This window comes from Nerophis lumbriciformis, linkage group LG24 (assembly GCF_033978685.3).
Source record: "Nerophis lumbriciformis linkage group LG24, RoL_Nlum_v2.1, whole genome shotgun sequence".
Lineage (NCBI taxonomy): Eukaryota > Metazoa > Chordata > Actinopteri > Syngnathiformes > Syngnathidae > Nerophis > Nerophis lumbriciformis.
Window position 1 is genome coordinate 28,156,087 of NC_084571.2, and position 26,414 is coordinate 28,182,500.

The window sequence follows — 26,414 nt, forward strand, 5'->3', positions numbered from 1 at the left end:
ATCAAAACGTCCACGGATACTTGACCTTCTATGCTCGCAAGAATGGAAGGTCAGAGGGGGTAGTCAGGGCGGAATATCAGATACGCAAATTAGCCTCGGCAGCTGCATCAAAGAGGAGAGAGAGGCTGTTCCCGCCTAATGAGAATGAAGGGAAAAACACTCTGCGGTGATGGAGATTTACTGTGAAACATCGCCTTATCAACACCATATAAATGTATTTCATTGGGATTTTATGTGAAAGACTAACACAAAGTTGAAGGAAAAAGTCATACATGATTTTCATTTTTCAGCAGCATGCATTTATTGCTTGTATTCCGTCATGTGACTTCTTCCCGGAAAAAGAGTGGTGGTCAACTGTGCAGCAAGCAGTGCAAATTCTTAAGAGTACGCAAGGGGCGTAGATCTTCCTGCAAAAAGCAGATATGAGCAAAATATCAAACCATGCAATGGAATAGACCCCCTATACTTTATGAATGAATGAATGAGTGAAATAAGTTTATTTCGGTCATATAATCAATCATTTTGTGTGACCAGTTTAACAGTGCAGATCATTGGCGTTGTTAGGCCTATTTTAGGGGGGCTCAAGCCCCCCTAAAATATTCTTAAGCCCCCCTAAATATTTTGGTGTTATATACAGTATATATATATATTTTTTTTTTTACAAATACATGCCGACATATTCATTATAAAGCGGCCCGAATATGAGTTTAAATAAATCATATAACCTGTTATTATTCACTAAGTTTCCCCTCACTTCATAGCGTAAGGTAGAGAGCCCCTTTAGTGCGTCGGTATCCAATCCATTCCACTTGTTCATTTAGAAAATTCCCATATCACTCAAATTCCAGTCCGCATTTTCTCTGCGACCTTGCTTGCGGTCCTGCAGGTGTACGAAGCACATTATCTTCCTTTACAATGAGTGAAGCTGCACGAAACCTTGTGTGTGCAATTGTAAATAATTTAGTTTTTAAGTTTTGTGTTTCTTGTAGAATCTATATATTTTAATTACAGCAAGGTGGTCTTGCCGCTGGGCCTTAGGCCTGTCGCACCTCCACCGGTGCCTGTGGTGGACTGTGCATGGCAGGGACGTCCTCTTCCCTGAGGCAGGCCTAAACCTGACCGCATACCAGAAAAGGTTTTGCTGCAGGGTCTTCAGCTGGGGACCACCTCTCATTGATGTTTCGCCCCTTAGCCCAGAACATCTCCCGGTGGCGGGGCAGTGAACAGGGACGTCTCCCTGACACCCCCTGCAGCAAAACCTACTTGGATACTGCTCCCCAAGCCTTGTCGCGTCGTTTGAGCCAGAGCCAGTGGCTAGCTTTTTCTGCTACTTCTGAGAGCTCCTTGGTGGATCTGCTCAGGGTGGCTCCACGTAGTCCCAGGTCCTTGAGCAGACGTGATGTTGATCTGCCCACAAAGCCTCTGGCTCCCACCTCCACCGGATACAGTCTCACCCTCCATCCACTTTCTCTGCAGTCCGCGACCAGGTCTGCGTACTTTGCCTTCTTTCTCTCGTAGGCAGCTTCCAGTCCCTCCTCCCATGGCACTGTCAGCTCAATCAGTACTACTGACTTCAGAGCTGCAGACCACAGCACAACATCTGGTCTTAAGGTGGTGCTGCATATCTCCTGTGGGAACTGGAGCTGCCTGCCTAGGTCCACTTCCATCTTCCACGCCGCCCCTGGTGTTAATAGCTTGGCGGGTGTTCTCTTGCTGGAATGTGTCGCAGGTTCCCCCTGCCTTAGGAAGTGGATCCTGCATTGGCTTTCTGCTGGACTCTGTTTGTTTGCCTCCTGCCGACTTTTCTCCAGCACCTCTGCCAGCCTGCTGAGCACTTGGTCGTGCCGCCATCTGAGCCGACCCTGTGTCAACGCCATTTTGCAACCTGACAGAACGTGCTGGAGTGAGGCATTGATGGTCCCGCAGAGGTCGCAGGATTGCTCTGTGCCAAGCCATTGGTGGAGGTTTTTTGGGCTCGGGAGGGTGTCATATGTTGCCCTGATGAGGAAACTGAGCCGAGCCTGTGGCAGTTTCCAGAAATCTGCCCAGCTGATTGCTCGGTTCGAGACACCCTCCCAAGTTGTCCACCTCCCCTGCTGCCCCTGTGCCACAGACCTTACTCTGAGCTCCTCCTGTTCAATCCTGGTGACCTCAGCAACAACAAGGTCCTTCCTCTCTTTCCTGCCTGCCTTGGACCATAGGATGGGTGGATCACTCCATCCAAGGCCTGCCCGGCCTATCTGGACCATGCCCACGACTTCTTGATGTTGCAGTCTCCCCATCGCCTTCTGGACTTCCTCCTTTGCCCTCCACTTCCTTCCAGTCTCGACTCTGGCCTTTGCATCCGCCACTGCCCTGTCGGAGGAGTCCCTTAGCTCCATCACCAGTCTTGCCTTCTCCTGCCTGTAGCCCAGGGTGATAGATTTCAGGGGTAGCTGGAGTGAGTTCCATCCATACAGGCCAGCAGCTGAGAAGCACCGTGGCAGGCCAAGCCATTTTCGGATGAAAGAGTTGGCTTTTGCTTCCATCCGGCTTACGGCTGATGACGTGACTTCACACAGCTTCAGAGGCCACATCATCCTTGGGTACAGGGTGAAGTGGTAACACCACACCTTGTACTTCCCAGGTAGCTGGCCTGCATCGATCTTGGACAGGCCCTCTGAAAGCTGCTGGAGGATGATTTTTCCCATGTCCTTGTCTGAGAGATCAGGTGTATATAGTCTTCCCAGGCTTCGGATGGGCTGATCCACGATGCGTGGGATGTGTTCTCCGCTGATGGTGAAGGTGACTCTGTCGTTCCTCTTCCCCTTTCGCATTGAGAGGCTCCTTGACTTCTGAGGCTTGAACTTCATCCTGGCCCAGGTGATCAGCTCATCCAGCCTCTTAAGTAGCCTGGATGTGCATGGGGCGGTTCGTAGCAGGCAGGTGATGTCGTCCATTTAGCTCCTCAGGGGCGGGAGCCTCTGGCCTGCGGGCAGCCGGACACCACCCACCACCTGCCTTGCCCCGATCAGGATGACCTCGAAAGCTGCCACGAAGAGGATGGGGGAAATTGAGCATCCCATTGCGATCCCTACCTCCAGTTGTTGCCAGCCAGTGGTCACCTTCTTCAGTGCAAAGCACATGTGCATGTCCTGGAAGTAGATCTTGATCATGGTCCTGATGTTATCTGGGATGTAGAAGAATTCCATGGCATAGTCTACGAGCAGGTGTGGCACTGACCCATAGGCATTGGCTAGATCTAACCATATGACGTGCAGATCTTTCTTCTCCCTCTTAGTGGTCTGGATCTGTTCCCAAATCATAGAAGCATGCTCTACGCAACCAGGAAAACCTGGAACCCCGGCTTTCTGGCAGCTGGTGTCAATGTAGCTGTTCTCCGTGAGGTAGGTAGTCATTCTTCTCGCCATCACAGAAAATAAGACTTTTCCCTCCACATTTAGTAGGGCTATGCTCCTGAACTGCTCGATGGTCTTAGCGTTCTGTTGTTTGGGAATAGAAACTGCCACTGCCCTCTGCCACTCGGATGGTATGGTCTGCTTAGTCCAGGCAATTCTCATCAGGGTCCATAACAGCTTCAACACTCCTGGGCAGTTCTTATACAGCCTGTACGGTATTCCATTCGGGCCTGGTGTTGAAGCAGATCTTGCCCGCTGGATCACCTGCCTGACCTCGCTGAGCTTGGGTGGTGATGTATCAAACAGGGCTGATGGTTCTGAGGGTCTGGGCACATACCCTGGGGAGCCTAGCGGGTTGTTCCTTGCTGGGTCACTGTACTGAGTGCGGATGTGCTCCTCCAGTTCTTCTTTGGAGATATCCAGGGTTCCACTTGTCTTCTCTTCAAGGAGCCCGCGTGCATGCCGGAATGGATTCCTGAAGAAACTTGACCTTTCTTTCTCTTTCCTTTTTCTCCGTCTTCTGATACGTTCTGCCCTCCGGAGGTTAGCGAGGCGTCTTCTGATCTCATCCCAGAGAGCTTTCAGGCCCTCCTTCTCAGACTCCTCTGCCTTCCTCCAACGCTTGCAGAGCTGCCTTCTGTTTGCCACCAAGTCATCAATCTCTTTCTCCCTCCTGCTCTTTGGTCTTATTGTGGCCTCTCTGATGGTCACCTCACCATACCTGTTGCTGCATTCTTCATAGAGGATTTCCGCGAACAGGTTTAACTTGGCTACCACTGACCCGCGCAGCGCATTTTGCAGCAGCCCGCTGAGATGTTCGTCCAACTTTCTCCACTCCTCGGTCTCGTTGGCCTTTGGCCACTTGATCTTGTTCCTTCGGAGTGGGTTCTTCAGGTTCCTGGCTCTTTGACTTGACTCTATTCTTGGGTCGCTTGGGGGTGCTACTGGGTTCACTTCTTGGGGCTCGTCGACATCCCTTTCTTCTTCCTCCCTGCTTTCCTCCCGCTCTACCTCTGCAACATTGGGCCCGTTGGCACTGTGGTTGTCTACCCGGCCTTGGATCCCATTTGTCTGACCTGCCCTTACCGGGGCAGTGCAAGGTTGCATCAGACTCCCACCACCACACTTCATCTTTCCCATGTGGATGTGAAGTCCCCTTAAAGTTGTTGTTTTCTCCCAGCCGCACCCACACTTCCTTGGGATCTTCTCTTTTGCCGATATCCTTGCGTTCGTTACCGTGTGATCCGTCCTTTTTGGCCCTTCTTCCATCCCGCCTCTCGGAGGGCCTTCGGGTTGTTTTCTCTGTTTTGTCTTCGTAGTAGGCTTTGGGTGTCTTCCTCTTGGAAAACTAGAGGGTAGGGTTACTAACCCGCCTCTCCCGGTGCAGTCTATCCTGCTGCCACCAGTCTCTCCTGGATGTCCTCCAGTCTTCCCTGGACTCCAACTGCTCTATTCACAGTAGCCACTGTCTCCAGAAATGCATTTTAATTACAGCAAGGTGGTCTTGCCGCTGGGCCTTAGGCCTGTCGCACCTCCACCGGTGCCTGTGGTGGACTGTGCATGGCAGGGACGTCCTCTTCCCTGAGGCAGGCCTAAACCTGACCGCATACCAGAATTGTTAAAATAATGAAAAAAACATCATTAAATTTATTTGTTTTATTGTATTGTTACATTAATAGCTGTTGTATTATTATAGGATGGCTTGTTAAACATTTCATAGGATTTTCAGAGGGAGGAAAAACCAAGACATTTAATATAAAATGTAAAATTAATAAATACATAAAAAGAAAAAGAAAAAAAATGGTTAAAAGCCATCGTCCCGGGGAGCATTTAATTTCGTCCTGTGCATTTTTAAAAAATAATAATAATAACAATGAATCATTTCTAAGTCTTTGTTAGCCGTTTGTGAAGTTTTGTGCTCGTGCGCTACGTTCGCTCGCACCCTGTGCATCTCCTGGGGGCTAAGCCCCCCTTGTCCTTAAAAGCTAGTGATGCCCCTGGTACAGATTATACATATTTATCAATCATACACATTTACACACAAAAATAAAAGAAAAAGAATGAATGAAAAAGGAATAGGCTGAAGCCAAAGCTTATATTTGCCTATCCTAAACCTTCACTGAAAATTAGATTGCCTGGAACATCGTTAAAAAAATCAATGGGATGAAAGTAATCGTTGCTATGTTTTATCATTTTCAATTATTTCACCTTTCAAGGTTTTCTTAAACCTTAACAAAGAAGTACATGTCTTCAGCTCATCACTGAGCTTGTTCCACCATTTAACTCCTAAAACTGAAATACATTTGTATGTCATATTCGTTCTTACTTTACCTATTTCAAAGATCAATATCCCCCGTAAATTATAGTTTTCTCCTCTTAATTTACAAACCCCGTTTCCGTATGAGTTGGGAAATTGTTAGATGTAAATATAAACGGAATACAATAATTTGCAAATCATTTTCAACCCATATTCAGTTGAATATGCTACAAAGACAACATATTTGATGTTCAAACTGATAAACTTTTTTTTTTTTTGCAAATAATCATTAACTTTAGAATTTGATGCCAGCAGCACGTGACAAAGAAGTTGGGAAAGGTGGCAATAAATACTGATAAAGTTGAGGAATGCTCATCAAACACTTATTTGGAAAATCCCACAGGTGAACAGGCAAATTGGGAACAGGTGGGTGCCATGATTGGGTATAAAAGTAGATTCCATGAAATGCTCAGTCATTCACAAACAAGGATGGGGCGAGGGTCACCACTTTGTCAACAAATGCGTGAGCAAATTGTTGAACAGTTTAAGAAAAACCTTTCTCAACCAGCTATTGCAAGGAATTTAGGGATTTCACCATCTACGGTCCGTAATATCATCAAAGGGTTCAGAGAATCTGGAGAAATCACTGCACGTAAGCAGCTAAGCCCGTGACCTTCGATCCCTCAGGCTGTACTGCATCAACAAGCGACATCAGTGTGTAAAGGATATCACCACATGGGCTCAGGAACACTTCAGAAACCCACTGTCAGTAACTACAGTTGGTCGCTACATCTGTAAGTGCAAGTTAAAACTCTCCTATGCAAGGCGAAGGCCGTTTATCAACAACACCCAGAAACGCCGTCGGCTTCGCTGGGCCTGAGCTCATCTAAGATGGACTGATACAAAGTGGAAAAGTGTTCTGTGGTCTGACGAGTCCACATTTCAAATTGTTTTTGGAAACTGTGGACGTCGTGTCCTCCGGACCAAAGAGGAAAAGAACCATCCGGATTGTTATAGGCGCAAAGTTGAAAAGCCAGCTTCTGTGATGGTATGGGGGTGTATCAGTGCCCAAGACATGGGTAACTTACACATCTGTGAAGGTGCCATTAATGCTGAAAGGTACATACAGGTTTTGGAGCAACATATGTTGCCATCCAAGCAACGTTACCATGGACGCCCCTGCTTATTTCAGCAAGACAATGCCAAGCCACGAGTTACATCAACGTGGCTTCATAGTAAAAGAGTGCGGGTACTAGACTGGCCTGCCTGTAGTCCAGACCTGTCTCCCATTGAAAATGTGTGGCGCATTATGAAGCCTAAAATACCACAACGGAGACCCCCGGACTGTTGAACAACTTAAGCTGTACATCAAGCAAGAATGGGAAAGAATTCCACCTGAGAAGCTTAAAAAATGTGTCTCCTCAGTTCCCAAACGTTTACTGAGTGTTGTTAAAAGGAAAGGCCATGTAACACAGTGGTGAACATTCCCTTTCCCAACTACTTTGGCACGTGTTACAGCCATAAAATTATAAGTGAATTATTATTTGCAAAAAAAAAAAAAAAAGTTTATGAGTTTGAACATCAAATATGTTGTCTTTGTAGTGCATTCAATTGAATATGGGTTGAAAATGATTTGCAAATCATTGTATTCCGTTTATATTTACATCTAACACAAATTATTTAAAGACCAAATTGGTCTGACTTTGGTTTGTTTAAAAAAAATGCCAAAAACTTTGGACTTTCCCTGTTTAAGCCACAATTTCTTCGCTCTCTGCAGCACTCATTTGTACTTTCTCTTCTCACTCTATGCAAAGAATCGACCGCGAGACAACAAGATGGTGCAACCAAACATGATAGTTGATACTGTTACCTGATTGGCTGTTAGCGTGTCACTCCCAATGATCAGTGATCACTTCCTTCATTGCTCAGTTACCAGAGAGCGAGTGCCTTTGTTCATGCAACCAACCTTGCTTCGCAACTTCCGGTTTCTTCTGATGTAGACAAAAAATACATACAGTCGTGGTCAAAAGTTGACATACACTTGTAAAGAACATAATGTCATGGCTGTCTTGAGTTTACAATCATTTCTACAACTCTTATTTTTTTGTGATAGAGTGATTGGAGCACATACTTGTTGATCACAAAAAGCATTCATGAAGTTTGGTTCTTTTATGAATTTATTATGGGTCGACTGAAAATGTGAGCAAATCTGCTGGGTCAAAAGTATACATACAGCAATGTTAATATTTGCTTACATGTCCCTTGGCAAGTTTCACTGCAATAAGGCGCTTTTGGTAGCCATCCACAAGCTTCTGGTTGAATTTTTGACCACTCCTCTTGACAAAATTGGTGCAGTTCAGCTAAATGTGTTGGTTTTCTGACATGGACTTTTTTCTTCAGCATTGTCCAAGTCCGGACTTTGGGAAGGCCATTCTAAAATCCTAATTCTAGCCTGACTTAGCCATTCCTTTACCACTTTTGACCTGTGTTTGGGGTCATTGTCCTGTTGGAACACCCAACTGTGTCCAAGACCCAACCTGATGATTTTAGGTCGCCTTGAAGAATTTGGAGGTAATCCTCCTTTTTCATTGTCCCATTTACTCTCTGTAAAGCACCAGTTCCATTGGCAGCAAAACAGGCCCAGAGCATGATACTACCACAACCATGCTTGACGGGAGGAATGGTGTTCCTGGGATTAAATGCCTCACCTTTTCTCCTACATACATATTGCTGGGTATTGTGGCCAAACAGCTCAATTTTCGTTTCATCTGACCTCACATAATCAGAATCGTTTTATTGCCATTGTTTGAGAACGGGTTCACAAACTAGGAATTTTTCTTGGTGCAATCGTGCAACATAAAACACATATAACACAGATTTGGTAATAACAAGAGCTGTAACTGAGCTATCAGATCTTGTTATAGACTTAGAAGGAATTCTAGGGAGCTACTGTTAGGAGTTATTGTTCATGTGCCTGATGGCCAAGGGGAAAAAACTGTTCAGGTGGCGGGAGATGTGGGTCTGGATGAACCGTAGTCTCCTGCCTGAGGGGAGAGGGGAGAATAGTGTGTACCCAGGGTGAGAAGAGTCAGCTGTGATTCGACCCACACAGGAGAACAAGTCCTGGAGTGATGGGAGCTTGCAGCCAATCACCTTCTCAGCAGCGCTGCAGGCGATGCTTATCCTGGACTGTGGCACCGGGGAACCACACGGGGATGGAGGAGGTCAGGATGGACTCGTTGATGGCTGAGTAAAACTGCACCAGCATCTCGGTCGGCAGGAAGTACATTCTCTGCTGGGCCTTCTTGATGAGGGACCTGATGGTCGACTCCCACTTGAGGTCTTGGGTGATGGTGGTGTCCAAAAAACAGAAGGAGTCCACAATGGAGACGGGGGTGGGAGAGTCAACCAGGGTGAGGGGGTATGGTGGGGCTGTGACTTTCCTGAAGTCCATGATCATCTCCACTGTTTTCTGGGCGTTCAGTTCCAGGTTGTTGTGACTGCACCAGCCGGTCCACCTCTCTAATGTAGGCGGACTCATCACATAGACACAGATAAGACCTTCTGGAGGAAAGTTCCGTGGTAGAAGTTGTAGAAATGATTGGAAACTCTAGACAGCCATGACATTATGTTCTTTACAAGTGTATGTAAACCACGACTGTATATTCAATGTTTTATCAAACTTTTTTTTTTTAATTATTTACCGATATCGTTATATCTCCCAGCCCTAAATGTGATAATACAAACATTCTTCTTCTCTCATGTCACAACCTCTCAGATAGTAGGGCGACCCTACTCCACTGGTGTGGCCCCACATGGTTTGCGCCCTGGGCGGTCGCTCACATTGCCCGCAGCAAAAACCCGCCTCTGGCCATTAAAAACCCTGCTGTGTAAAAGACAGCCTAAATGTGGTTGGTGTGGTTTACGTTCCTTTTGCGGTCTCTAATCTTGAAGCCACATGTGTGTTTGTGTGTGTTCTCGGTCCCCACTGATGGGTTAAGTGGACTGCCGGGATCTCCAAATATGCAGCCCTCCTCCCCCTGTAGACTTTGTAGATCTAACCCAGGACCCCTACAACTTCAGTGCACGCTGTCAACAAGGGTAGAGGCACCTCGGCTTTTCCCATGAATCCCTCCACAGGCGAAGGGGTGGGGGGTTTCACCATGACCCCTGATCCCCCCCCAGCCTTGAACCGTCGTGCTGGTAATCTCAGTTTCTCAGCTCATTGGCCCCTGCGTGGAACACCAGTTGCCACAATGGCCATCCCAGATTAGACTCTTGACCTGCTCTGACAAGCAAGGTTGCCGGATGGCAGCTGGGAGAGGAGCCTCTAACAATCAATGCCTTTGATTGGCGCACGGCGGCAGCGTAGGGGGGTTGAGAGGTCAGAGGTTGACTTGAACATCAGACATGGCATGCGTAATATTCCGGGGATGCAGAAACTGTTGTTCCCGTAGAGCAGGGGCGTCAAACGTACAGCCCGAGGGCCGGATCAGGCTTTATCTGGTTGGCTAAGTATAAAATTTACCCTGAAAATTTTGAATGGAAGAAACAGCTGTTCTAAATGTGTCCACTAGATGTCGCCATAGCAATTCTTTGTATCTTTGTAGATGATGCTACATATGTACAAAATAAACCACATGATGTCAGTACATCAGTCGAGGAAAATGATCAAACTACATGAATAACATACTGTAATTTGATTTTGATATAATTTTTTTATCTTGATAGATTGAAAATTAATACCAGTGTGTTGACTGATTGATTGCTTGAAACTTGTATTAGTAGGTTGCACAGTACAGTACATATTCCGTACAATTGACCACTAAATGGTAACACCCGAATACGTTTTTCAATTTGTTTAAAGGGGAACATTATCACCAGACCTATGTAAGCGTCAATATATACCTTGATGTTGCAGAAAAAAGACCTTTTTTTTTTTTAACCGATTTCCGAACTCTAAATGGGTGAATTTTGGCCAATTAAACGCCTTTCTATTATTCTATTTTCTCACTTTCGTCGGTGTGTTGTCGGAGGGTGTAACAACACGAACAGGGACGGATTCAAGTTGCACCAGTGGCCCAAAGATGCGAAAATGGCAAGAAATTGGACGAAATTTGTTCAAAATACGAGGCTGTGGGGAAAGCCGACGAAATGGACAGTCGTTTGTTCCGCACACTTTACCGACGAAAGCTATGCTACGACAGAGATGGCAAGAATGTGTGGATATCCTGCGACACTCAAAGCAGATGCTGACATCAACTCCAAAACTGGACAGTTCAGCTTTCAGGAAAAGAGAGCGGATGAGGGTATGTCTACAGAATATGTTAATTGATGAAAACTTTATTCATTACTCGCGGTTTGACGTAAATTATTATACATAAACTGTGTTTACCAATAATTTAGCTGAAAAAACATTTATTTTTTTCAATCATTTGAGTACATTCGGGTAGTCTTGTGTAATGCAGTATTTTGTGTCTATTTAGGTATGGTTAACCTGAGTGCTGAAATCGTGGAAAAATATATGTTCTTAGCGCCTGAAATGGGCTGTCTGCACTCTCAAAGTGCATGTTGTTGCCAAATGTATTTCATATGCTGTAAACCTAGTTCATAGTTGTTAGTTTCCTTTAATGCCAAACAAACACATACCAATCATTGGTTTGGTTGCTATCAGCATACTTTAGTCATCAACAATTATATCATCTGAGAAATGGACATTGAAACAGTGTAGGTCTGACTTGGTAGGCAGTGAACATAGTGAGCTCAGAAAGCATAAGAACAAGTATATACTTTTGATTATTTACATTTGATTATTAACAATCCGGGGAGGTGGGATGTGGTGGGGGGGATGAACATGATCACATAATTTATTCAGAAAATATAAATAACGACAAATAAAGTATATATATATATATATATATATATATATATATATATATATATATATATATATATATATATATACCAGGGGTCACCAACCTTTTTGAAACCAAGAGATACTTCTTGGGTACTGATTAATTCTCCTTTCTAGTCTCACTCTTCAGGGACCAAGGAGAATTTTAAATATGCATTTCAGACTAGAAAGGAGAATTGTTTGCCATTTCAGTGGAAGCGCACACAGATGTTTTGCCTTTTTTCTTAATACACACTTAAATAAATTGCCAGAAATAGCCAATTTGCTCAATTTACCTTTAACTCTATGTTATTATTAATAATTAATAATATTTATCTTTGTGGAAACACTGATCATCTTAATGATTTCTCACAGTAAATATATATAGAAACAGATAAATATCAATATGCAACACTTTATTTTCATATTTTCTCTAAGTGCACCATTTTCAAATTGAACATTTTCAAATGGTCACTTCTAAGACAGTCTTGTGAAATCACAATATCCCATTTTAACTAGCTAGCCACTAACATTTTTTAACAAATCATTAATTACTTTGCACCATGTTTGTACAAATAATAACTCATGTAAAATACAAAAGTCAACTCTCAAATTTTTAAATAAATTATGTCACACTTTGAACTGGACACCAAATCTGTTATCTGTTTCTTTGTCAGTTAGTGAAGACCAAGTTTTTTTAATATATTTTCTTGGATTTTCAAATTCTATTTGAGTTTTGTCTCTCATAGAATTAAAAATGCCGAGCAAAGCGAGACCAGCTTGCTAGTAAATAAATACCATTTAAAAAAAATAGAGGCAGCTCACTGGTAAGTGCTGCTATATGAGCTATTTTTAGAACAGGCCAGGGGGCTACTCATCTGGTCCTTACGGGCGACCTGGTGCCCGCGGGCACCGCGTTGGTGACCCCTGATATATACTATTAACCCCAACAGGTAATTGTAAGAAAAAACATACAACATTATGATTTGTACAATTTCAGAATGTTCTATTTTTAAACAAAGAAAACAATCTGAAGTTGTCTTTATTATTAAGTTATCGTGCCGTGATTTTACCCACTTGGGAGTAGATTTTCCTCCATGTGGCCCCCCAATCTAAAATGAGTTTGACACCTTTGCCGTAGAGCCTGAGAGGTGACATTTGGCACCTTTTAGAAGCAAAGATAAAGTGTTTTTAAAGCTTGTGTGAGGAAAACATTGATGAAATTGACTTCAGCCTTGATCAAAATAGCATTCCATTATGTGACTTATGGCATATCCGAGCAAACTAATTTGATTTCTCCATGTATAAAGACATTTGGATGACGCACAGACCTCTACCAAGGACAAATGTGCAAAAAAATGAACTGAGCCACCTTTTCACCATTTGTGCCTTTTTTGCAGCGCCTATGTAACCCGCCTGGTACGGTCCAGGGGACTCAAACGAGCATGCTAGCTACCGAGCTAAAAGCCCAGACTATCACCATTGCTCTTGAAGTTGTCAGGGAGTGAGGTCTACCAACGTGCACATGGTCCAGCCACACTGGCTGGCTTCCGTCACACTCACCCCGCTAAACATCACTCTCATTTGGGTCACGGCACCACTGTAACCTGCCTGGGTCCGGGGTGGAAAAGAAGAGCAGGGACCAAACCAAGCGGTGCCGTGACCCAGATGACAGTTCAGCGGGGTGAGTGTATAGTAGTGTTGTCCAGATACCAATATTTTGGTACCGGTACCAAAATGTATTTCGATACTTTTCTAAATAAAGGGGACCACAAACAATTGCATTATTGGCTTTATTTGAACAAAAAATCTTACTGTACATTAAACATATGTTTCTTATTGCAAGTTTGTCCTTAAATAAAATAGTGAACATACAAGACAACTTGTATTTTATTAGTAACTAAGCAAACAAAGGTTCTTAATTTAGCTGCTGACATATGCAGTAACATATTGTGTCATTTATCATTCTATTATTTTGTCAACATTATTAAAGGACAAGTGGTAGAAAATGAATTATTAATCTACTTGTTCATTTATTGTAAATATCTGCTTACTTTCTCTTTTAACATCTACACTTCTGTTAAAATGTAATAATCACTTATTCTTCTCTTGTTTGGACATTAGTTTTGGATGATAGCACAAATTTAGGTATCGATCCGATACCAAGTAGTTACAGGATCATACATTGGTCATATTCAAAGTCCTCATGTGTCCAGGGACATATTTCTTGAGTTTATAAACATAATATAAATGTTTTAAAAACGAAAAAAAGAGATTCTGATGCTAAAAAATACCGATGTAATCATAGTATTGACAATAAACGCTCCTGTATTTTGTATCATTACAGTAGAAGTTAGGTGTAGATCCACCAATGGCGTTTGTTTACATTGTGATGCCGGTGAACTACGGTGTGTAGTGAAGCATGTTCAGCTATTCCTCGTCCTGCAGGGATGATACTTGTAAGAAACTTACTTTATTTGTTAGGGATTTAGCTGCTAGCTAGCTAGCCATGTCTTAAAGCACCTCTTCCTGAGGGCGTTTCAGTGTTATAACTTCACCTTTATCATTAGTTTTCAAGCCAAAACGCGTCCGTTCTCCCTTTTCTGTCTACACACTGTGTCTGCTTGTAAGTACTCAGTGATTGTGCGCTGCCGAACATGCTCTTCTACTCGTAAAACCAACGACGTGACAACGAAGGGGGGGACCGGTACTCTTTCGAGGCGGTATAGTACCAAATATGATTAATTAGTATCGCGGTACTATACCAATACTGGTATACCGTACAACCCTAGTGTATAGTGAACCTCACTCCCTGACAACTTCAAGAGTAATGCTGCTTATCGGGTTAATAGCTCGGGCTTTGAGCTCAGTAGCTTGCTCGCTCGCCTCTAATGCGAACAACCCAGGTTTGAGTCCCGGACAGAAGAGCAAGGACTGAATCAGGCAGACTCAACTAAACAGGGCTCTAGTGGCTATTTCCACTGGCAAAAGCAGGTCCTACCACGTACTATTCTAGTACCTCGCGTTGTATGCTCCGCAGTCTCCAATTTTCTGCAGGGCGGTCCTCAGTCCCCTCTGGAAAATAAAATGTCTCCTCCTTTGTTGCTGTTTGTAAGCATTTATCCTTACAACTGATGCCAGTGTTGCCAGCTCTATAAAAACAAGCCCGACAGGCAACAAAGCACGTGTGTAACAGAGTCTGCCTAATCAGGGCTGGAACCAGGATTTGACAAATACCAAGGTCAACAATTTGTGGTCCAGGAAGAGCTTTGAAAGGCTGAAATCATGGGTATCCAAGACCCGTTCATCGAGGTAGAACTATCACGTGCTATACTATCAAACACAGGTGTGTCCAAACTATGGCCAGCCGATGTCTTCAATTTGGCCAGCGACATGTCATGAGATTAATAAGGAATCCTACCCACAGAGAGAGTGCATTAATCCTAATAGTGTGGTAAATTAGATGCTGATATTGTCTCGCCAGTTAGCGGACAATATAAGTAATTCAGCTCAATTACTTTAATTAAGCTCTGAATGATTCTATGAGCTACATTTAGCTATATGACACAATGCAAACAACCTTCCCTAGTCATGGTGCAAAAAAAAAAAAATCAATTTAATTATGCTCTGAATGTTTCTATGCACTAAGGCAGGGGTCGGCAACCTTTACCACTCAAAGAGCCATTTTGACCAGTTTCACAAATTAAAGAAAATAATGGGAGCCACAAAAATCTTAAATGAAATAACACTGCATACAAATATTTTTTTTTTGCTTTGTGCTATGTATAAACCAAGGGTCTCAGACACGCGGCCCACACCTTAATATGAAAATTGAATGTTAGTGTGGCCCGAGAGTTTTATATGAATGGCGCTTGGCAGCGTCACACTTGTCAACCCCCCGATATTTCCGGCAGACTACGAATTTCAGGGCAACTATTCTCTCGAACATACCGTGATGGTACAGTATTTAGCGCCCACTACAAGCATTGTGCCGGCCCAGACACATGTTGTATGGGGCTTCTGCTTGCTCACGTAAGTGACAGCAAGGCATACTTGGTCAACAACCACACAGGTTACACTGACGGTGGCGGTATAAACAACTTTAACACTCTTACTAATAATGCGCCACACTGTGAACCCACACCAAACAAGAATGACAAACACATTTCGGCAGAACATCTGCACCGTAACACAACATAAACACAACAGAACAAATACCCAGAATCCCATGTAGCCCTAACTCTTCCGCGCTACCAAACCCCGCCCACCTCAACCGACGCACGGAGCGGGGGACGGGGGGAGGGGGGGGGGGGGGGGGGGGGGGGATGTGTGGGGGATCAGGGTTTGGTGGTAGCAGGGGTGTATAATGTAGCCCGGAAGAGTCAGGGCTGCATGGGATTCTGGGTATTTGTTCTGTTGTGTTTATGTTGTGTTAAGGTGCAGATGTTCTCCCGAAATGTGTTTGTCATTCTTGTTTGGTTTTGGTTCAAAGTGTGGCGCATTATTAGTAAGAGTGTTAAAGTTGTTTTATATGGCCACCGTCAGTGTAACCTGTGTGGCTGTTGACCAAGTATGCTTTGCTGTCACTTACGTGTGCATGTAGAAGATGCATACAACAAAAGGTTGGGCTGGCACGATGTTTGTACAGACTGTAGAGGGCGCTAAATGCTGTACAATCATGGAACACCCTTATTATTATAGTTAGGGTGAAAATCGGAGAGGCACCGAAATCCGGAAGTCTCCCGGGAATATCGGGAGGGTCGGCAAGTATGCAGCTGAGCCGCATCAGAGTGATCAAAGAGCCGCATGCGGCTCCGGAGCCGCGGGTTGCCGACCCCTGCACTAAGGTGGATTTTACAATCAAACAGCTGGCACAATACATACAGTACAAACACTTCGTAGGGCGTGATATAACACATTCATGTTCATGGAAAAAGCTTCTTCCTAGTTAGACAACAAACCATAGATAGCTTATACAGTACTGCCATTTAATGTCTTGGAAGTGCAACTGCATTGCAAATGAGACTCCAAATGAAAACAAGATACAACAATTGCCTGCACAGTTATCATATTCAGCTCATTTTTAAACGCTAAATTTTTTTTTAAATTTTCATCAAACTAATAACATTTATTAACACACAAAAGTACCAAAAAGTGGTACCGTTGAGTACTGGTATCGATTCTATATACCGTATTGGTGGCGGCTTGGCTCAGTTGGTAGAGCGGCCATGCCAGCAACTTGAGAGTTCCAGGTTCAATTCCCGCCATCAGAACGCTTTACACCAGTGCTACCCACACTGGTTTAAATGTAGCTTAAAGATGCAGATAAAGGGTTTCACTATGTAAAGCGCTATATAACTTCACTTCACTACTGGCAATTGGTACCGTATTGGTTAAAATGTCAATGGTACCCATTTCTAAAGTTTTAACGCTATAACACTAACCAGGAAACGTTGTGTAGTAGGGCACTTGTATTTTGCTCTATTTTGGGGACAAAAAAAGCAATCCCAAATAAGCAACCACACGTTCAAAAACAAGCCCAAAAACCCGGAAATCTTGCAAGCCCAATGTTGCTTATATTAAGCAGACACTAACCGATGCCTTCGATGGAAGTGGTTTTAAAACATTCCCAGTGTACTATTTTGGACCCCAGACTGAGGCCAGCAGAGCTGTTTATTTTATTATGAAAAGTTGAAAAGTGTACACGTTTAACTCAACCGGACTACTTCTCTTGCACTACCAAACACAGCTGAACAGTACCTGAAGGTCTGGGTTGGTCGATGAGAACGGCCGAGTAATGCATTTGCGTTGTCTGTGCAGTGGCAAGGCGAGACGCAGGAGTTCTGTCCCAACGCCAAAGTGGTCCTGGTGGGCTGCAAGCTGGACATGAGGACCGACGTCAACACGCTGAGGGAACTCTCCAAGCAGCGGCTCATCCCTGTCACTCACGAGCAGGTAAGAATATCATGCAATACCTACATTTCCTCCAGGAATTTGCAAAGTTGTGATTGCGCAAATTCAACCATTCATCCGCGGCCTCGCAACTTTGCCCAATGCCCACAACCTCCCTGCAAACTTTGGTCAATCACTGACATTTTCGCCAATCAAATTTGTTTCTGTAACAAACCCTGTTTCCATATGAGTTGGGAAATTGTGTTAGATGTAAATATAAACGGAATACAATGATTTGCAAATCCTTTTCAACCCATATTCAATTGAATGCACTACAAAGACAAGATATTTGATGTTCAAACTTATAAACTTTATTTATTTTTTTTGCCAATAATAATTAACTTAGAATTTCATGGCTGCAACACGTGCCTAAGTAGTTGGGAAAGGGCATGTTCACCACTGTGTTACATGGCCTTTCCTTTTAACAACACTCGGTAAACGTTTGGGAACTGAGGAGACACATTTTTTAAGCTTCTCAGGTGGAATTCTTTCCCATTCTTGCTTGATGTACAGCTTAAGTTGTTCAACAGTCCGGGGGTCTCCGTTGTGCTATTTTAGGCTTCATAATGTGCCACACATTTTCAATGGGAGACAGGTCTGGACTACAGGCAGGCCAGTCTAGTACCCGCACTCTTTTACTATGAAGCTACGTTGATGTAACACGTGGCTTGGCATTGTCTTGCTGAAATAAGCAGGGGCGTCCATGGTAACGTTGCTTGGGTGGCAACCAATGTTGTTCCAAAACCTGTATGTACCTTTCAGCATTAATGGCGCCTTCACAGATGTGTAAGTTACCCATGTCTTGGGCACTAATACACCCCCATACCATCACAGATGCTGGCTTTTCAACTTTGCGCCTATAACAATTCGGATGGTTCTTTTCCTCTTTTGTCCGGAGGACACGACATGCACAGTTTCCAAAAACAATTGGAAATGTGGACTCGTCAGTCCACTTTGTATCAGTCCATCTTAGATGAGCTCAGGCCCAGCGAAGTCAACGGCGTTTCTGGGTGTTGTTGATAAACGGTTTTCGCCTTGCATTTTTTGGCATCACAACATCTTCTTTCGTTTTTTAAAAATGTATATTATGTATATAAACTCAGGAAATATGTCCCTGGACACATGAGGACTTTGAATATGATCAATGTATGATCCTGTAACGACTTGGTATCGGATTGATACCCAAATTTGTGGTATCATCCAAAACTAATGTAAAGCATCCAAACAACAGAAGAATAAGTGATTATTACATTTGAACAGAATGTATAGATAGAACATTTTAAAAGAGAAAGTAAGCAGATATTAACAGTAAATGAACAAGTAGATTAATAATACATTTTCTACCACTTGTCCTTAATAATGTTGACAAAATAATAGAATGGAAAATGACACAATATGTTACTGCTAGAGATGTCCGCTAATATCGGACTGCCGATATTATCGGCCGATGAATGCTTTAAAATGTAATATCGGAAATTATTGGTTTCAAACTTATCGGTATTGGTTTAAAAAGTAAAATGTATGACTTTTTAAAACGCCGCTGTGTACACGGACGTAGGGAGAAGTACAGAGCGCCAATAATTGCGTGCCGGCCCAGTCACATAATATCTACGGCTTTTCACACACACAAGTGAATGTAAAGCATACTTGGTCAACAGCCATACAGGTCACACTGAGGGTGGCCGTATACACAACTTTAACACTGTTACAAATATGCGCCACACTGTGAACCCACACCAAGCAAGAATGACAAACACATTTCGGGAGAACATCCGCACCGTAACACAACATAAACACAACAGAACAAATACCCAGAGCCCCTTGCAGCACTAACTCTTCTGGGACGCTACAATATACACCCCCTGCTACCCCCCCACCCACCTCAACCTCCTCATGCTCTCTCAGGGAGAGCATGTCCCAAATTCCAAGCTGCTGTTTTGAGGCATGTTTAAAAAAAAAAAAAAAAAAAAAATGCACTTTGTGACTTCAATAATAAATATGGCAGTGCCATGTTGGCATTTTTTTTTCCATAACTTGAGTTGATTTATTTTGGAAAACCTTGTTACATTGTTTAATGCATCCAGCGGGGCATCACAACAAAATTAAGCATAATAATGTGTTAATTCCACGACTGTATATATCGGTATCGGTTGATATCGGAATCGGTAATTAAGAGTTGGACAATATCGGCAAAAAAGCCGATATCGGACATCTCTAGTTACTGCATATGTCAATAGACTAAATTAAGAACCTTTGTTTGCTTACTTGCTACTAAAAGGCAAGTAGTCTAGTATGTTCACTATTTTATTTAAGGACAAACTTGCAATAAGAAACATATGTTTAATGTACACTAAGATTTTTTGTTAAAATATAGCCAATAATGACATTTTTTGTGGTCCCTTCTATTTAGAAAAGTATCGAAAAGTACCGAAAAGTATCGAAATAATTTTGGTACCGATACAAAATATTGGTATCGGGACAACACTACTTTGTGTGAAAGACCACTCCCAACTATTTGTTTTCAAAAACACCCGAATGAGTCGACTTATCACTGCTCGCCGCACCTTTGTCTGTATTTTGCTGACGAACAATGTCAGCTTTGGACTGTGTTTTTTTTTTTCTGCTTGTTTGACGTTTTGGACCAGCAAACAGACGTTGACAAATGAGGCGGGGGGGCGGCGCGTGACCTCCACGCCAAGTCTTAGGCTAATCTGTGAATTTTAATCAGCCTACTAATGCCTTCCAGTTTGCTCTCCGCTGTGGTGGACGCACTAAAAGGGACTTTTTCCTTTTCTTTCTCTTTTTTCTTTTGCTTTTTTTTGCTTGAGCGCCACACAAAAGCCGTGGCAAACAAAACGTGTGTTTCATCCTCCTCCCTCGGTCCGCGGCTAAATTGAAAAAGCCGGCGCTCTTGTAAATAAGGCGCACAAACAAAAGGCGACGCGCTACAGTGTGTCGAACAGGAGGAGGCGACGCATCACAATAGGCAATTGTTTTAGTCCTTTGCGGCGCTCCTCTGTTATAGGACGACACAGCGGACACAACATTAGGTACGCCCGCTAGCTCCAATACAATGATTCTGCCTACTGAAACCCACTACTACCGACCACGCAGTCTGATAGTTTATATATCAATGATGAAATCTTAACATTGCAACACATGCCTAGCTTACTAAAGTGCAATTTTAAATTTCGCGCAAAATATCCTGCTGAAAACGTCTCGGTATGATGACGACAGCACGTGACGTGACGGATTGTAGAGGACATTTTGGGACAGCATGGTGGCCAGCTATTAAGTCGTCTGTTTTCATCGCAAAATTTCACAGTATTCTGGACATCTGTGTTGGTGAATCTTTTGCAATTTGTTCAATAAACAATGGAGACAGCAAAGAAGAAAGCTGTAGGTGGGAAGCGGTGTATTGCGGCAGGTGTTGTGCCGGATAACGCACCCCCGCCGTAGAATGCACCCCTTGACTGTTGTGCCGTATAACACAGCCGGTGTTTCATTGTTTACATTCCCGGAAGATGACAGTCAATCTTTACCATTGGCCTGTGGAGAACTGGGACAACAGAGACTCTTACCAGGAGGACTTTTGAGTTGGATGCGCAGACGCGGTACCGTGAGTACGCATGCAGCTGCGGCTTCCAAACATTTGATCGCTTGCCCATACGTGCGTGCCACTATGTGCATGTCACATACGTAACTTTGGGGACTTTGGGGAAATATATGTGCTGTATGAACTTTGGGGAGGTGAACGGTACTTTGGGCTGTGGGATTGAGTGTGTTGTGCAGGTGTTTGAGTTGTATTGGCGGGTTATATGGACGGAAGGGGGGAGGTGTTTGTTATGCGGGATTAATTTGTGGCATATTAAATATAAGCCTGGTTGTGTTGTGGCTAATAGAGTATATATATGTCTTGTGTTTATTTACTGTTTTAGTCATTCCCAGCTGAATATCAGGTCCCACCCGCCTCTCACAGCATCTTCCCTATCTGAATCGCTCCCACTGCCCTCTAGTCCTTCACTCTCACTTTCCTCATCCACGAATCTTTCATCTTCGCTCAAACTAATGGGGAAATCGTCGCTTTCTCGGTCCGAATCGCTCTCGCTGCTGGTGGCCATGATTGTAAACAATGTGCAGATGTGAGGAGCTCCACAACCTGTGACGTCACGCTACATGTCTGCTACTTCCGGTACAGGCAAGGCTTTTTTTTATCAGCGACCAAAAGTTGCGAACTTTATCGTCGATGTTCTCTACTAAATCCTTTCAGCAAAAATATGGCAATATCGCGAAATGATCAAGTATGACACATAGAATGGACCTGCTATCCCCGTTTAAATAAGAAAATCGCATTTCAGTAGGCCTTTAATAATGTTCATGTTCATTTATTATCATGTATGTCTCTGAACTTAATGATTCTCTTATCATCCAAAGCACAACAAGATTTAAATAGCATTTTAAAAGGGTCATGTTATGATTTAAAAACCCAAAACCAGTGAAGTTGGCACGTTGTGTAAATGGTAAATAAAAAGAAAATACAATGATTTGCAAATCCTTTTCAACCTATATTCAATTGAATAGACTGCAAAGACAAAATACTTTATGTTTGAACTGGTAAATTTTTTTTATTTTTTGCAAATATGAGCTCATTTGGAATTTGATGTTTCGTAAAAGCTGGCACAAGTGGCAAAAAAGTAATAAGGATCCCCATTAGTGTACACCGCAGTAGAGACTTGATGCTTTGGATGCTTTACATTATTTTTGGATAATACCACAAATTTGGGTATCAATCCGATACCAAGTAGTTACAGGATCATACATTGGTCATATTCAAAGTCCTCATGTGTCCAGGGACATATTTCCTGAGTTTATAAAAATAATATACATTTTTTTTAAAACGAAGATGTTGTGATGCCAAAAAAATATCTACGTAATCATAGTAGTATCGTCATTCTTGTTTGGTGTGGGTTCACAGTGTGGCGCATATTTGTAATATTTGTAACAGTGTTAAAGTTGTTTATACGGCCACCCTCAGTGTGACCTGTATGGCTGTTGACCAAGTATGCGTTTGCATTCACTTGTGTGTGTGAAAAGCCGTAGATATTATGTGATACTGGACGCAAAGGCAGTGCCTTTAAGGTTTATTGGCGCTCTGTACTTCTCCCTACGTCCGTGTACACAGCGGCGTTTTAAAAAGTCATACATTTTACTTTTTAAACCGATACCGATGATTTTGAAACCGATACCGATAATTTCCGATATTACATTTTAAAGCATTTATCGGCCGATGATATCGGCAGTCCGATATTATCGGACATCTCTAGCAGTAACATATTGTGTAATTTTCCATTCTAATATTTTGTCAACATTATTAAGGATAAGTGGTAGAAAATTAATTATTAATCTACTTGTTCATTTACTGTTAATATCTGCTTACTGTTAAATGTAATAATCACTTATTCTTCTGTTGTTTGGATGCTTTACATTAGCTTTGGATAATACCACAAATTTGGGTATCAATCCGATACCAAGTAGTTACAGGATCATACATTGGTCATATTCAAAGTCCTCATGTGTCCAGGGACATATTTCCTGAGTTTATAAACATAATATACATTTTTAAAAAACGAAAGAAGATGTTGTGATGCCAAAAAACTATCTACGTAATCATAGTAGTATCGAAATGTGTTTGTCATTCTTGTTTGGTGTGGGTTCACAGTGTGGCGCATATTTGTAATATTTGTAACAGTGTTAAAGTTGTTTATACGGCCACCCTCAGTGTGACCTGTATGGCTGTTGACCAAGTATGCGTTTGCATTCACTTGTGTGCAGAGGTGGGTAGAGTAGCCAGAAATTGTACTCAAGTAAGAGTACTGTTACTTTAGAGATTTATTACTCAAGTAAAAGTAAGGAGTAGTCACCCAAATATTTACTTGAGTAAAAGTAAAAAGTATGTTGTGAAAAAACTACTCAAGTACTGAGTAACTGATGAGTAACATATACCGTACACACACACATATATATATATAAAAATATATATATACACACACACACACACATATATATATATATATATACACACACACATATATATATATATATATATATACACACATGTATATATATATATATGTATATATATATACACATATATATATATATATATATATATATATACATACATTGATATATACAGTATATAATTTATATTTATTTATTTTGCCGTTTTTCTTTACATGTTAAAGGTGTTTTAATGAATATACATACATGCATGCATGTTTAACACATATAGATTCCTTTCTTTCATGAAGACAAGAATATAAGTTGGTGTATTACCTGATTCTGATGACTTGCATTGATTGGAATCAGACAGTGCTGATAACGTCCACGTTTTCAAATGGAGGAGAAAAAAAGTTCCTCCTTTTTGTCTAATACCACCTGAAAGTGGTTGGTTTTTGGATTCTTATTTGTCCAGCTTCCATATTCGTTTTTATACACTTTACAAGAAATACATTGGCGGCAAACTCCGTAGCTTGCTAGTTTGTTTGCACTGGCTTTCGGAGACTCTTATTTTGAAAGCGCAGGCGCGATGGTGCGGCACTTTTATTGTGAAGACAGGAAATGTGCAGTCAGTCTTTAGGCTTTTGACGGGATGTACGGTTGAAATAAAACATGTTTTTTTGTTCCTTCACACTTTTGATTGATTGATTGTAACTTTTATTAGTAGATTGCACAGTACAGTACATATTCCGTACGATTGACCACTAAATGGTAACACCCGAATACGTTTTTCAACTTGTTTAAGTCAGGTCATGTGACCCCTGGCTCTGTTTGATTGGTCCAACGTCACCAGTGACTGCATCTGATTGGTGGAACGGAGTGAACGTCACCAGTGACTGTATTTGTTGAAACGCAGGCACTTTGAAGGTCTGTCTGACAGACCAAAACAAACAAAGCGTGCATTAACAGATCGATAAAAATTAGTAGCGAGTAGCGAGCTGAATGTAGATAAAAGTAGCGGAGTAAAAGTAGCGTTTCTTCTCTATAAATATACTCAAGTAAAAGTATGTTACATTAAAACTACTCTTAGAAGTACAATTTATCCCAAAAGTTACTCAAGTAGATGTAACGGAGTAAATGTAGCGCGTTACTACCCACCTCTGCTTGTGTGTGTGAAAAGCCGTAGATATTATGTGGTACTGCATGCAAAGGCAGTGCCTTTAAGGTTTATTGGCGTTCTGTACTTCTCCCTACGTCCGTGTAAACAGCAGCGTTTTAAAAAGTTATACATTTATTTTTTAAACCGATACCGATAATTTTGAAACCGATACCGATAATTTCCGATATTACATTTTAAAGCATTTATCGGCCGATGATATCGGCAGTCCGATATTATCGGACATCTCTAGCAGTGACATATTGTGTAATTTTCAATTCTATTATTTTGTCAACATTATTAAGGATAAGTGGTAGAAAATTAATTATTAATCTACTTGTTCATTTACTGTTAATATCTGCTTACTTTCTCTTTTAACATGTTCTATCTACACTTCTGTTCAAATGTAATAATCACTTATTCTTCTGTTGTTTGGATGCTTTACATTAGTTTTGGATAATACCACAAATTTGGGTATCAATCCGATACCAAGTAGTATTCATTGGTCATATTCAAAGTCCTCATGTGTCCAGGGACATATTTCCTGAGTTTATAAACATAATATACATTTTTTTTTAAACGAAAGAAGATGTTGTGATGCCAAAAAAAATATCTACGTAATCATAGTAGTATCGAAATGTGTTTGTCATTCTTGTTTGGTGTGGGTTCACAGTGTGGCGCATATTTGTAATATTTGTAACAGTGTTAAAGTTGTTTATACAAACCGACAAGAAGAGGTGCCGAACGCACTGGAAGCTAAGGCTAACACTTAGCACAGACTATGGAACTTAGCTGAGTCTAGGAAACAAGAACGCACTTAACGTGGCAGTCGCGTGATGCAAAAACAAAGAAAGCATAACGAGTGATGAACAAAGGTGGGCTTAAATAGCGTCTCTGATGAGCAACAGGTGCGCGTGCAAGGCAGGTGAAAATCAAGTAACCATGGTGACGAAACAGGTGCACAAGTAATAACAAAAGGAGTCCAAAACTAACCAAACATAACATGATCTGACCACGGATCATGACACAGTGTGACCTGTATGGCTGTTGAGCAAGTATGATTTGCATTCACTTGTGTGTGTGAAAAGCCATAGATATTATGTGATACTGCACGCAAAGGCAGTGCCTTTAAGGTTTATTGGCGCTCTTTACTTCTCCCTACGTCCGAGTACCACTCCTCAAAAATGTTACTTTTTGAAACCGATACCGATCATTTCCGATATTACATTTTAAAGCATTTATCGGATATTATCGGACATCTCTAGTATTCACCGTTATCTGCCTTTGACAGCAAAATCCCATGTTTTTTATTTATTTTATTTTATTTTATTTTATAAAAGCGATTGACCACTGCATGAACCCGAGACAATTCCTCCCTAATCTTCCAGAGATCACACGGCTCCCTTACCTGGCGCCCGTCCAGCTCGGCCGTTCCACCAGACGAGGACACGACGGACACGTCTCACGTGGCCATTCGTTGCGCGCCGCCTTGATAAAAATCAAACCCACCAAGATGAAAAGCGTTGCATTCGTGGGAAATGAACCCGTTGACCCCCGGCGGAACGAGAAAAGACGGTTCGTCTGTGCCGTGGCTGCAACGCAACATCACTTTCAATTGCAATTTCACGATGACAACAATTATCCCCTGACATGTGGAGAGGCTTTTTTTTCTTTTTTTTTTGAGCACATTTTGTCCCTCCGCTAAAAGCCTGCGGTGTGTGAGTGTTTCTGGGTTGCTATTAGAGTGAAAGCAAATGA

The 26,414-nt window shown here is 42.3% G+C and overlaps 1 protein-coding gene across 1 annotated transcript in view; it reads left to right on the forward strand.

Moving 5' to 3' along the window:
* The window catches only part of rnd2 (Rho family GTPase 2), a 105,539-nt gene that overhangs the window by 75,822 nt on the left and 3,303 nt on the right, over window positions 1–26,414 (forward strand). The window contains exon 4 of the mRNA XM_061982226.1: window positions 17,369–17,503. Coding sequence (XP_061838210.1) covers window positions 17,369–17,503 — 135 coding nt within the window. The remainder of the gene's footprint in view (window positions 1–17,368; window positions 17,504–26,414) is intronic.